Below are 14,552 nucleotides of genomic sequence, written 5' to 3'. Positions count from 1 at the left end.
GTGAGTGTGAAGGTTGCACAGTGCTGGTACTTAGAAGGAAAGCTGCAGGAAGGTTGGTTTAACTGGGAAGAGGCTATTCCCATGGTGGAAAAATGGGAATAGTCAGGATGAGTCCAGAAAAAATGAGGGAAAATAAAAAGGAAAGGATAAAATGGGATGGAAATAGGGGCCAGTGCCGGGTGCCCACAGTGTGAGGGTGTCCTGCTGGAGCCAAGCTGGAACGAGAGCCTGACCATGATTGGGGTCTGGCTGGGGGCAGCGGGGCCACAGCCCAGCAYGGGGAGCTTGTTTCAACTCTGCTGCTCAGCATCCTGCCATTCCCATGGTCCTCCTTCCCTTCTGCAGACCTCCTCAGACCCCACCCCAGCCAAAGCAGAACATCTGAAGCTTTAAAAAAATCCCCAAATAATTATTTGTTACCTTTAAATTGAGGTATTTGAAGATCAAAGAAATAAAGAAGGCAAAAATGACAAAACTGAAAATCTGTTATCCTTCTTCAGGAAAGTATTTGATCAAGTGCCAGATATGGAAGGTCTGCTCCAGCTGCTGTTTTCTGCAGCTCAAGCAAAGACTTGCACTCTACTAGTGGCCTTCAGACCAAAGCTGTGTGCAAGAATAGGAAGTGATGGTATCTCATGCTAAAGGACACAGTTGTTTGCCCAGTTATCCCTATCACAGAATTCAGATTCTGCTCACAGTCAAAAGCAAACAGTTTAAAATACACTTTAAACTAGGCCAGTACTTTGGGAAAGGTCAAATTCTTGTTGGAATTCTGAGCAGTATATATTTTTACAGGGAAAAACCCAATAAAGAWGGTAAAATAGAGGAGGCAGCAGGCACTCACTGTATCAGCAATTCAGGCTCCCAGACTGCTGAGACGAACTGCCCTCAGGGAAATGAGATTATACTTTACCTCTGACATATATAGAATAACAGATTTCTCATTCATCTCTAAATTCATATTCAAACCGATTAGGCAAGAGCTACTGGAACAGGAGGAAAATCGTGGCCAAACCTTAGAAGCAGGATTTGTTTGCCAGATGAAGTCTCAGGGAACATTCTCTTGGAAATGAATACCGCAGTCACTGGAAGAAGTTAGAGGAATTAAGGATGACTGCTCCATGCTTTCAGTAAATTGAAACCTATTTATTTATTTATTTTAATGAAGACAAGTTGCTTAAGCAACTGAAAGAAACTTTCTATTAAAGCAAAGAAAGTCCTACAGAAAAAAAAGAGTAATCAAGAATAAGTAAAAAATTAAATAGCAAATAAATCCTTAAAATCAGGGAGGCTTTTTTTAAGTATATTTAGAATTAATTTAATTTGAACTTCATRGCATATGACAAGAAATCTGATCTCKTATGAAAATGGAAATTGAGTTGGCATCCTCTATGCAACAAGCTTAAATGTGAAAATGAGTCTTTTTTCCCCCAAAATATGTCACCGCCTCGTTTCACTCGTAGCCCTTTAGGGAGTCTTAGAAAGTTCCATGTCCTGCCAGAGCCAAATCTCGCTGCTGAACCCCGAGGGGGTGACATCTCTCCTGCAGGAGCTGCAGTCTGTGCTCTGGGTCTGAACGAGCCCAGGATGGCTGTGCAGAGCTGGGGCAGGGGCCAAGTTGTACCCATGGAGAAAGGACCTGAGGCCACATCGCCAAGAGATGTTTGTGACATTTGGCACAGAAAAGGCTCTGAAAGGCTGGGGCAGAGCTCGTGGGCAGAGTCCCCTCCAGGGAGCTTCCTCCTCGTTCTCTCCATCATTCAATGATGCAGACAAAGTGGGTCACTGGGTGACAACACTTCAGCCAAATGCTCCCTGAATCTAAGAGTTTATGAATCTCAGAGTTATTCCYCGTGTCCCACTGAAATCATCTGTGTACATAACAAAGCTGAMTTTCCTGTTTTCATCACTGCTCACSCAGGTGGAGTTGGCACTGCCGTTTTCCCTCACATTCCTGAACAGATACATCCCAGGAAATCAGTGATATTGGAAAGATCCCTCCCTTAGGAGCTAAATCATAGGAAATTTCAGAAGTGATACATAATTACCAAAGATCTTACTTCAGAAAATATTTGTGGGCAAAGATTTAGCAGATTTCAAGGTTCCTAGCAATCACGTTTCAGGGAGTATAAAACAGCCGTGTGACTAACGTGATTAACAGCTCTGTCAGCAAATAAAACGAGACATGAAAATYAGGATGAGCCTCTTCCAGACACCTCACTTCAAGATCTTACCATTATTCTGAGCAACGCTTAAGCAGGTGAGCTGAGGTRTGTAAAAAAGGGACACAAAGCAAGAAGGAGACACCCTAAATGCAGCAGGCTGGGCACTGCCAGCTTTGCCATCACCAGCAACAGAGTGAGGATGCAGAAAGGCCAGGCGGTTTTTTGTTTGGAAAAACAGCACTTGTTTATTGATGGTATTAATGTTGCTAAGACACATGGATTAAATTAAACCCCCCATCCTTTCCCAATGTTCCCACCTTCAGCAAAGAATGMTCTGTGAATATAGTAGTAGTTGGGGGGTTATTCCAGATCAGTCAAATTTAATTATAGAAGAACCTATAGAAGACAGATTATCAGCCAGCTACTCAATAAGGAAACTTTTAAACATATTTAGAAATCAATACCCATTTTATTAACCATATGTGCCAGTGCCCAGAGGAAAATAATAGAGARTGGAATAGGAAATATCAATACGGCTGATAGAAACTATTACCTTTTCATTAAAAAATGATAAGTAGAAGAAATACAAAATAGGGGGAAAGGCATTATATAAGGATGGGTTAAATAAGACATCAGCTTGGAAAAGAGCCCAAAGGAGAAGGGCCCAGAAAGTTAAAAACTATTTCAGGAAAAACAAAGGGGAACAATTTGTTATTATTTCTCAAATAACAAGATTTCAGCGACATCAGTGAAACCATTCAGCCAAACTGAAACAAAGCAGCACATGATTAAACAGTGGCACTCACTGCCATTGGATCCTGGAGGGGCAAACCCAGGAAGGTGTCTGCAAGGTGATGGTGTTGAAAGCCAAGCCTGGAGCTCAGGGTGTGGACTYAGACTCCAGCCCAGTAAATCCCAGYCCCTGGCTGTGGATGGCACAGCGTCCTGGGGAGGTACAGCTTGGTGCTTTGTGCTCCCTGCTCTTCTCACTGCAGGCAGAGCTTTGGGCTGAGACCCCCACTCTGGGGCCCAAACCTTGCTCTTGGTGACACAGSCTGCTTTTATCTTTTCTAGAAAGAGCAAGCTTAGCTGTATTAAATTGTGTCTGCTAAAGGAGTGAGGCGGAGGAGCCGTGCTTCACAACCCACTTCCCTTTGGGACAGTTCTCTACAGACATTGTCACCCACCCCTGTGCCCGAGTGGGAGCGTGAATGACGCAGCGGGACAGGGGAGAGGTCAGCACAGACCTTGTGAAGGGAAGGGCTGCTTTCCTGGGAAGGGCTGCTCTCCCAAACCAGCAGGCAGCTCTGGCATCTGGACATGCCCGCACTGGAGGACAGGACAGCTGCAGGCTGCGTTTTGTGAGCATTCATGACAGAAATGCCAGGAACGGTCCGTGCTTTTGGGGCAAACAGCGTGGGGATTTTTCACCCTCTGAACTGGGCCCATAGGGAAGAAAACGGGGAAAACCCYAACAATTTGTCATCAGCATCTGAGAAAATTCATCCACATCACAGGGAATTGCCCAAGCCGGGAGAGACAGAAATTTCACACCAATGCCATGGCACTGCGCCTCATCCATTATCCCGGGCAGGCACAGAAACACCCCCAGGTGCCTCCCAGCCCGGGGAAACCGGACCTCATTGTCCCGATGGAGCTTTTGCAGCACGGAGGCGGCGGGGGCGGATCGGGGACAGCCCAGTTTGTGCCACCGGGAGCGGATGGGCAGCGAGAGACCGGGAGGGGAAACCACACACATTCCCCATCTCGGCAGGGCAGAGAACGGCCCGTTTCCAGGGATTCCGGCCCAATTGCAGGGATGTCGGCCCGTTTCCAGGGATGCCGGCCCAATTGCAGGGATGTCGGCTCGTTTCCAGGGATGCTGGCAGAGCAGGAGGAGACCCTGCTCCGCTTTCTGCCCACCGCAGCCCCAGGCTCCTTCCAGCAGGAGCTCAGCCGGGCTCACCCCCCCGCAGAAGGGCCGTGCCTCGCAGCGGAGCACGGATCCGATGGGAAAAGGCTGGTGGGGCTGGGAGAACAGCGAGTTCCCTCCGCCGAGTGATCTCCTGCCATCCACTGCCAGATCCTGAACTTTGGCTCCGGCCAGGAGGCAGTAAACGAAGCAGATAATTGCCTGGCAGTGAGTGATAGGGAGTCAAGGGTGAGCGGGCAGGGAGGGGCGGGAGACGAGCGGSAGGATTATGTTTCAGAGGGAAGTATTTTTTTAGGATTTGTCTATGCAGGCATTCAGGAGCTTTTCTGAATCACATGGGCTTAGCCCCAGGAGGAGGAGGACTCGCTGTAATTTTTCACCTTTTCAGCATTTCAGCTGGTTCTGCTGAAATCTGCGTGAGGATTAAAGATTGGAAGGGACAGAGAATTGATTTCCTTGCCTTTGGTCTCCAGGACAAACATTCAAAGCTATATCACAGTTTAGAATTTTTTGATGGCATGAGCGGAGAGAGGAAGGAGCCAGCAGCTGACAGTAATAAATAACTATTAGGAAACAGTATTAGGAAATAGTACCGAGGAGAAATGTCGCTGCTGGCATATGCTTTCAGCCTTGGGAAATCCATATCCAGGCAGCTCAGCATTCGTTTTAGTATCCAGAGCTTGTGTGTAACTTCTGTCAGGCCCAGAGCAGCAGCAGTGCTGAGGGAGAAGCGTGAGCTCAGGTCTCCGATGAGGAAGGGAAGGCAGCTCATTGCACGGATAAACATCTCAGGCTTCCACCCTCCGTGCCAAGGGTTAGCAACAGCACTGTGTCCTTCAGCAAATCGACACTCAAACTGTCACCTGCAAAGGGAAGTGGAGCTTATCTATGGCCTATTGCTGAAACTTTGATACTGATCTTTATGGCCATGCTTCTAGTGAGYCTGGGGACAGCCTGTGTATCATAAACTGCTGAAATGGATCTGTCTGAGCTTAAACTGAGCTGTCTGAACTTAAACTAAAGGGTTGAATTCAGAGACAGATGTTARTAAAAATCCGTCCAAGGTCTATTTAACATTTACATTTTTATCAGGTTGAGATACACTTGCAGAACTATTCTAACACATTGAGGTAATGGAAAATGTCCACAGTTTTATACACAAATCTCCCTAAATTAGAAACGGTTTTCCATTTCAAGCATCCAGCATCAGGCAGCCTGTTCCTCCCCTTCACTGGACAGCTTTCTCAGGGCAGGGTCTGCAGGGCAGAAAGGCAAAATGTGGTGTAAAATGGGGTTGGACAGAGCCACGTCCAGAGTCTGGTGTTGTGAATGAGCACAACCGCCCCTGATCCGATCAGCCAAACGGCATGGTGGAGAGCAGAGAAGGGGCAGGAATCCCAGCAATCCCTACACCCACCCTCCTGGGAAGCCCCCAGCTGCAAGGCAGGCATCTCCCTGCCATCATCTGAGTCAGGAGCAAAAGTCCCCAGGATGCAGCTGCCAGGGCTGATCTATTTTCAGCAGGGATAGCTGGGCAGGGCTGCTGAAGCCCTTTGGTGCAGAGCACACCCGGTGCCACTGTCACAGTGCCACAGCAGGCACGGCTCCATGCCACTGACTCAGCAGGCATTTCAGCCCATGCCTGGACAAGCCAGCAGTGCTGTCACACGTGGTTGGAAGAGGATGTCATGAGCAGGACATGGGCCACCAAAGTGCCCCAGGGGCAAAGAAGCCAGCCTGCTGGGCTGCTTTGGGAAGAGCATTGCCACCAGACCGGGGGAGATGAGCTTTCCCTGCTCCCAGCATGGTGAGGCCACACCTGGAGTGCAGAGTCCAGCTCTGGGTTCCCCAGGATGGGAGAGGCTTTGGTGTACTGGAGCAATCCAGTGAGCCCTGCAGAGACAGTGAAGGGACTGGAACTGCAATATGAGGAGAGATGGGATTGTTCAGCCTGGAGGAGGYTTCRTGAGGATCTTACYARGGTGTATGAATTCCTGGTGGGAGAAGATKTAGAAGATGGAGCCAGACTTTTCTCAGTGGTATTTAGTGACATTGAAATAYATGAAATTCCACTTAGAATTTGGTTTTCTGTGAAGGTGATCACAGAGCCTGTTGCCCCAAGAGGCAAGTTTCTGTGAAGTTTCTGTCCTTGAAGATRTTAAGAACCCAACTGGACACAGTCCTGGGCAACCTGTCCTAGTGGGCCCTGCTTAGAGCAGGAAGGGGACTGGACTGTGTCCAGAGATGCATCCWGCCTCAGCTCCTCTGTCACCCTGTGAACTGTGTGCTGGTGAAAGCCCCTTTGCTCAGGCTGTGCACAAGGCTGGTCTCTCACCTGCACAAATAGGTTATTGACATAGGAGTCCTCTTATCTCAGCAGCAGCAGATAATAAGAACAATATAGAAATTCAAAAATGAACCTTTAGAAGCCAATTGGGCACGTGCAAAGCTATAGGTGGTGCTGTGTCCTAGTGTATGTTGTTATTTGAAGGTACATGGCCAGCCCATGTACCTCTCTGTGCAGACCCCACGGAACTGGTCAGGCTTTGCCCATAATTTTGTTTATTTTAAGCAGTTTTTCAGCCAAACTGACAAAGCTAAGATTTGAGCCTGTCTCTTGCTCTGCCCACAGTGCCCAGCAGCAGATGCTTACAGAAATAACACAAGAAATAAAACACTGGTTATGCCTTCCCTAGCACACCCTCCACAGCCCATCAACCAGCAATTCAGGAACGTCCTGTGCCAAGGCTTTGCAGCCCTATCAGCTTTCAGTACATCTTGATGAACTGTTCTTCTGTGATTTTTTTTTTTTTGCATTCTGTTTAAATATTGCTTGATGTCCTCACTGTTTGTCTCATCCCATGAAAAATAAGAGTAAATGCACCCTCTTGACATTGCTCACCATTTGTAAGATCTACCTTGCAATGTCCTTTTCCAAACTGGAGAAACTGTACTGTGTGTACCTCCCACAGACAGCTTCCTTTAATTAGACAAATTTGATCGAGACTGACTTGTCAGGGGTGTTCCAAGGACCTTTCTGTCACTACAGCAATGCTGAGCGTGCACAAAAGCCACTTGCACACAATGGGCAGAGAAATGCAAGCACAGAGGATTTATCTGTCATGGTTTACTTCTGGAATACTTCCAGACACCTTGAATCACCACTGGAAAAGTCACTTGCAKCAAAGCAGAAAAGGCCAGGGGGATGTACAGCACAAGAGTCTTGGGGGGCTCTACGCTGATTTTGATACACCAAACCCAGATGTTATCAACACAAGGAGCATAAAGACAAATATCATCGTGCTGGCACCAGTGTACCAGCTGCTACTGTGTGCCCTTAAACTGCAGATACGCTGCCTGGATTCCCACAAGAACCTGGGCAATTAGAAAATAACATTTGAATGCAAATCTGGGCCTATGGAAGCAAAAGAGTCCTCAGGGTATAGGAAATTATGCCTGTGTTAAAATCCTTCTCTATTTCTGARGCTGCACACATTAGAGGCAAGGAATTGGCAGATTTTGTATGGCAGAATCTTTAGAGACATGAGCAGCTTTTAAAATATTTCCAGGATGCCTGGGTTTYGGTTTTTGAATAAGCAAGCAGATGTGTCTGATGAGCCCTTGCAAAGCTCTTCTTCTCCTGCCACTGCTGTTGGAAAGCAGCCCCTCATCCCTGATTGTCTTCTGCCTTATTTCACTTAGCTAAAAGCACAAATGAAATCAACCATGGWAAACAACAAAATGCTATCATGCAAAATACAAAGCTCTGCAAAAATCTTATTGTGGGTTGGGAGAATAGAATATCATTAGGGTAAGTCAGGATCTGAAATTTTTAAGAAACAGGTATTAGAAGGGGTACTTTAGCAGGAGGAAGAGAATCTACAGTTACTAGTAACAACTGGAGCAGTAGAGAGTGAAGGGAGTATTTCAGCCTTCCAGAGCAAGCTCTGCTCAAGGCCACAGACTGGGAGGCTCAGCTGGTGACAGCACAGCAAGGTAAAGTGCTGAACACCAAACCAGAGGCCAGCATACAGACTGAGACAGCTCCATGCTGCYCAAACCCAGCAGCTGTGCTCCTAAACCCAGCAGCTCAATCAGGGCATTGCCAGGACCTCATTTGGTCTTCACAAATTATTGACAGTCTGCAGCACTTTGGAGTGATAGGACTGGGGTGGGAGGGAGCATGAACCRTGGTGCACAGAACATCACCAAGCCTTGAGGATCTCAGCCTTGCTCTGCTTCATCTCTTCCCAGCTTTCTGGGAGGTTAGGAGCCCCACAGGGCAGCTGGAATGGGCAGTTTTAAGCATCCCTGTCTGGAATTCTATGTAAGAAAATGCACTTMTGTCCTTCCCAAGAAGTGTCAGTATTTCTGGAGCACATAAATAGAAAGAAATATCCAGCTTTGTAACACTTCTTAGAGCTGGAAGTTGCTTGGAAGGTACCATCACAGAAATCAGAAAGAGTCCAGAGCAGCCACCAAAGCAGCACAGAGCAGCATTGGTGGTGAGGCAGCACAGAGCCATCAAGGCAGACCTGATCTGCTTGAAACTAGCTGGGATTTAGCCTCAGTAAACACAGAATAGTGTATAAAACCATTTGAGAGGTTCATATCCTTTAATCACCTCTCCAAAAACAGCTCCTGAGCACTGAGGAATGGRGAAAGCCCTTGGTGGGTACGGCAGCAGCGAGAATGTGGAGGCAGCTCCAAGTGACTGAGATTTTCCCAMACCAGGGGCCACCCCATTGATTTCACCCCTCCTGCCCTGTAAAACACAAGAGGTGGACTCTGGGGAAGGGGGGATCCGTTCAGGTCTTCCCAAAGAATTGGGGAGGAAAGTGGGATGCAAGGTTTTCAGCAGTGGGAAGTTTTTAGGGYTGCCCCTGCCTGTGGAAAGCCAAGGTGATGGCTGTGTCCTCATGGTACATGGTCAAGAGAAAATGCCAAGTACTTTCTACAAAGCATGTGTTATTTGTTCCAAGATGTGTTATTTAGTGCGTTGCTTTATAGTTAAAAATTTGCATCCACAACACAGCACCTATCAGGACTTGTACGACAAACACACCAAGTGCAGAATATTCCTTTCCACAGCTCATGTCAGAAACCCAAAAACTAAGTTAGAGGTTAGATGTTAGAAAAAAAATTCCTCACTGAAAGGGTGATTGCACACTGGAATTGTCTGCCCAGAGAGGTGGTGGAGTCACCATCCCTGGACGTGTTTAAAAAAAGACTGGACGTGGCACTCAGTGCCATGGTTTAGTCAGTGAGAAGGTGTTAGGTTGGAGTTTAGTCAATGAGAAGGTGTCATAGGTTGGAATTGATGATCTTGAAGGTCTCTTCCAGTCTAGTTCATTCTGTGATTCTGTAAGCATGCATGATCATGCAAAAATTAAATGAACCAARGCACACATTCTAGCCAAGCAGCAGCTAGTTTTATTTAGTTCCAATAACACTGCATCAAAAGTTGCTTTTTTCTTCTTAGTATTAGTCATTTCTCAAATGAAAATGTGATTACATTTAATAGTAGTAAGAAAAAAACAAGGAACAGGAGCAAGAATAAAGTTAGACAAGACTGCAGAGCCAGTGTCCTCTTCATGTGTCCCCTTRTGTCAGAAAAATTCAGTTCTCGGAAATGCTGTTAAATTTGCTCACGTCCATGTCAGGGATTGAATCCCAGGACACAGTATTTGATGAATCAAATATAACACAGATTGCTATGAGCCATGCTGTACTTTTTAAACCATATTTGAGCTCTCTTCAGTGGGACAGAAGGGGATTTCAGAGAAAAGTTCAGGTTAATCAAATACATCTCCCCACTGGCTCCCTCAGCAAAGCTGAGTACAAATGTTAAGCATAATGCATTTTGTGTCCTAGTTCCACAGTAAAGATCAGTTTGCAAGACCTGATATGGTACCTGCAACACTCCTCAATCACTGAAATGTAGCTCTGGCCTCCCCTGCTGAGTTCTGTGTTTGCTGCTGTACACACATAGAAGATTAAAACCAGTGTTAACACAGAAACAGCCACAACTGAAAAACTACAGGAGATGAGAACATTGCCTGACATTGCTTGCAGACACGAGCAAGTGCAGCTGCTGATTTATGCCCTGAGAATTAAATAGATGCTACCAAAAAATTATTTTAAGGAGGTTTTCCAGCATTAATAGCTACATATTTCTTCAGTAAATAATTACACTTTAGGATGTGTCCCCTTCTTCCATGAGGAAGTACTTAAGGTAGCGTGTGTGACAGTGACAGCTGTCTGTTAGCAGCATTACTGCCRTGGTTGGCTCAGGTTTGTCACCCTTAACTCCTCACCAACTCTGTGTCACAGCTACAGCTTGCATTTCTGACTGGCACATAGCACCACCTAAAGAATGTGAGGAAGGCAAAAAGGTATTAGGCAAACAATCATTCCTGAAACATTAAATGATCATTCATTTATTCCTTTGAGGCAGACTTGCACCCTCTTCCTTCTCCTCTCTCGTKTCCAGACTTCCTAGTCTTCATATACCAGGTGCAATCCAGTTAAGAAACTTCATAGCGACTTCAAAACCTAGAAAACATGCCTGGAAAAGAGAACACAGAACAAATAAGGATTCTAAAAAGCTATTTCAAGCAAGGCTTTTGAAATGCAGCACTGACATGGCTTATATGGAAGGAGGAAGAGGACAAAARAGGTCTTGAACCAGAAGCAAGAATTCTGCTATATCCCTCCATAAAAAGGCAGAAATTTGGCTCTGCTAGGTTCATTATTTATTGAAGGGAAAGTGAGTCCAAACTTATGCCATCTTCCACAGGTGGATGTACAACCGTTAGAGGAAAACTACCAGAAAAAGTCGACAAAGAGCTTTCATGCAAAGCTTTGAAGTAAAGATTGACTTGTTGCTCCCAGATTAAAGTACATTTTTAGAACCTGCACACCAACAGTGTGACAAGAACCTCACTGAAGTGGTACAAGAGCWAACAGGCAGTCATGTCCTGTCCAGACTGCAGTCACTGTCAGTGGCTGTGTCCCCAAAACCCATCTGGAATCACATCGTACTCACCGCGTTAGCAGGGAAGGCCCTGATCATCACWGCTGTGAACCCCTTGTACAGAGATGCAACTCCTTCCTCTCTGATGAGTTCCCTCAGCACATCTCTAAAGCCATTTGGGTATTTTCCTGCAGGAGCTGAAAGGGATGCACAACACGTTAGCCCAGATGCGTGGCAGTGATGAGGGCTGAAGGATGCACCGTCTGTAACAGCCCAGGATTTTCAACAGGTTCACACTGSTACAGCAAACAAACAAGACAGCTCAGTAAAAGCTCAGTGAACAGAAGTTAGGTGCTCACCATCACCAAAGAATTTACATCATCAAGTCATTGCAGCCAGGGAAGAAAGGAGAATGACTTTTGTCAGGGTTGGAAGCCAGAGCTGTTATTTGCACTGCTGATCACAGCTCTCCCAAGAGCTGCACTTAGGTGATATGAATGTCAGATATAAAAACTGATGAAGCTGGTTAATAAGAAAATGATCCTATCACATGTCCCAGCCAAGAACAGCAACAGACTTCAAATGAAAAGCACAGGATGTTCTAGTGCTGATGTTACACAGGTTTGCTGAGGTGTTTTTAAAAAGCCATTATATTCGAAAAACAATTTCTTCCTTCTTCAGACGTTGCCCTGAGAAGTACTGCCTCTGCCAGCCCTCTGAAGAGATAATCCAGAAGTCCAGCCCAGGTCAGTTAAACAGAGCCACCATGAACCCACATCATACACACAATGGCACTGGGACTGCCTCAGTGGAAAAAGATCAAAGCTGTGACGTGTCTCCCTCTCGGGCCTTGGTATGGTAYAAACAACCAGAGCAGCCATTGCTCAGAGAAAAAGAAATGAGGTATCCTGCACKGATTATTATGATTTGTGACTCAAGAGAAATGGTGACTGTCCAGTGGAGAGCCAACTTCACAGAGACAATGGGGAGCCTTAATAAAAATATTCATTGACAGGACTTGCAGAGAAACCAAGGAAAAACCTGTCAAACTCTGCTGAAGCACAAGACCTGGGGCCATCCTCACTGTAATTAGGCCAAAGACATTAAAGAGCAGAGCTCCAGTCCAAAAGCAATGCTCTCAGCAAGTCACACCCTGTTACTATGAACTGCAGATTGCACAGGCTACACTTTATACAACTGTGTCTGAAGTGGATTAACAAAACCTCTCAMAGAATTATATTTGTAGTAAAAAAGCTATGACAATTCTATTACTATGAGTTCTACACTTAGGTTTCAAATCAGGACCACTACATTACAGAGAGGCAGAAACAGAGCAGCGCAGCCTGATTTGCCAAAAATTTGTGAGGAAACCAAATAAAATGCTAGGGACAGCCTGGGGTTTTTCTTGCACTTGCCCAAAGCAGCGCTCAGGACATGCTACCTCCCAGAAGGCATCTTCCATCACTGCCCAGCCCATYCCCAGGAGCAAACAGAGTGTGCCTGTGACACACGGGAATGCAACTCACCCGTCTGGAAACGGGATTTCAGCACGTCTGGTGGAATGGCAACCACCCAGTTGAAAATCCCAGCCAGGCCCCCAGCACAGAGGATTCKAGGCACACTGAGGTCACTCACACTGGCAGCATCAGAGTGGGGTGGGAGGAAAAAGCAAAATTAAAATCAAACTCATTGTTTKGACTAAGATGACAATCAAAAAGACAGCCTGGCTGGCAGCCAGAGGGCAGTATCTGCAGACAGAGTGCAGMATCTGAGCAACCCTTCCAAGACGGATCAACTCCACCCTCAAGGTTTAAATCTTTTTATTCAACAGCACACACGCTCTGGGGGAAAAAAAATAATTAATCAACCAACCAACCAAACCCCCACAAAAAAATTCAACAAAGCCTCCCCAGCATTTTGCGCACACACAGGGCTCAAAGTGAACAGACCTACTTTAAGTRTTCCTTACTTGGCTAAAAAAATCCAATCTGGAATCTGAGAGAAACTCAGAATACAATTTTAATTGTCAGTGAACCCCAAACCAAACCAGCTCAACTGACAAGTAACTTTTAATTTTATTTTTTTTAAATTTGTTTTGATGATACTGCTCTAAATCTCTTTGTACATGGGCAGATTAATCAGCAGAGTCTGGGAAGGCCAGAAAGTGATGACTGTGAGATTTCACTGACCTCTTTCCCTGAGGGGTCAGAATGTTCTTCAGCCACTCGTACGTCATGAAGTACATTCCACTGGCTGGGACGTCTGGTGGGTAAACAACAAAGGCTGTGAGGAGTGGGAAACCAAAGGAAGCCCAGAGGCACAGCAGCCCCATGCCAGCCCAGCAACACCACTAAGTACATCCAGATTCCTTTTCTGAACCTCTTCTACAAACAAAATTAAAATCTTCTGCTGCCCTAGACAGAGGAGTCTGAACTTTCCCATGGAGAGCAGGTGCTAAAGGCAAGAACTGGGAAAATTACTTTTCTGTCAGCAGCCTTTCAAACCAGACTGTAAGCTGCCTGCTGGTCATTACACTAATAATGAGACAGCTCTAAACTGTCCCAATTACTGCACAGCACATCACAGCAGCGCAGGAACTTCATGAATTTTGCACACTATTAGTTCTAATGATTCTATTTGGGGATTTTTTTCTGCAGCTGATGGGTCTTGTTTTGGTTTTTTTTAGACTACTCCTGCAGCCTATTCTTAACCAATACCTAAATTGCAAAACCAGCCCCTCTCTAGGGACRCTGCCAGAATTACACTGCAGGCTGCTACACTTGTGTGAGAAGCAGAGGATGGAACAATTCCTAAACTGAAGTAACAAAATACAGAAATTTCAGCTTTTTAAAGGGGRATTGCTGAAATACGTGAAGGATTCTGGGTCTGGCACAATTGCTTTGTTGTTRTTTTATTTGAGAGAGGGGTCATGACATCCCAGTCCAAAATAACCCACACTCAAAAGAGTAGAAAGCATAACTGCTGCCACCACATATTTTAGAGCAGCCAATATTATACAGTAACAGTCACAGACAGGCACAATCCTGCTCTCAAGGAGAAAAAAACCAAAGAAAAAAAGAAGAAAATAATTTTTAAAAAAGCCCACTTCTGCATTTKTCTCTTCTCTTTGTTCTCTCTGCTCCTCTCCTGAAGTCTCTCATTCCTCTTGGCTCCTCAGATCTTAATTACTTCCTATATCCCTCTGATCCTTGTCATCTAATCTCTTCCTCACTCACTGAGAATCTCATGTTTATTTCTCAGGCCCTTTGAGTAGCTCTGCAGACTGCAAAAAAAAAAAAAAAAAAAAAAAAGAAAAGGGAAAAAAAAAAAGAAAAAAAAAAAAAAAGGGGGAAAAACGGGGAAAAAAAAAAAAAAAAGGAAAAAAGGGTGACACAACCCCTCCAATGGGCTAAAGGGACAGTGAGATCTCCCATATTTGTCAGGTTTGTGATCCTGCAGTCCCCCCACAGCAGGGAGC

The 14,552-nt window shown here is 45.6% G+C and overlaps 1 protein-coding gene across 1 annotated transcript in view; it reads right to left on the bottom strand.

Moving 5' to 3' along the window:
• Positions 1-9,508: 9,508 nt before the first annotated feature.
• The window catches only part of SLC25A20 (solute carrier family 25 member 20), an 11,331-nt gene continuing 6,287 nt past the window's right edge, over positions 9,509-14,552 (bottom strand). Inside the window, exons 6-9 of the mRNA XM_057390349.1 lie at positions 13,264-13,357; positions 12,601-12,710; positions 11,147-11,271; positions 9,509-10,666 (exon numbers count right to left, since the gene is read on the bottom strand). Of these exons, the coding sequence (XP_057246332.1) occupies positions 10,604-10,666; positions 11,147-11,271; positions 12,601-12,710; positions 13,264-13,357 (392 nt within the window). The 3' untranslated portion in view covers positions 9,509-10,603. The remainder of the gene's footprint in view (positions 10,667-11,146; positions 11,272-12,600; positions 12,711-13,263; positions 13,358-14,552) is intronic.

The sequence above is a fragment of the Malurus melanocephalus genome, unplaced genomic scaffold, assembly GCF_030028575.1.
Source record: "Malurus melanocephalus ecotype Western Australia unplaced genomic scaffold, MMel_1.1 scaffold_24, whole genome shotgun sequence".
Lineage (NCBI taxonomy): Eukaryota > Metazoa > Chordata > Aves > Passeriformes > Maluridae > Malurus > Malurus melanocephalus.
This window is presented reverse-complemented; position numbering and strand designations above follow the sequence as displayed.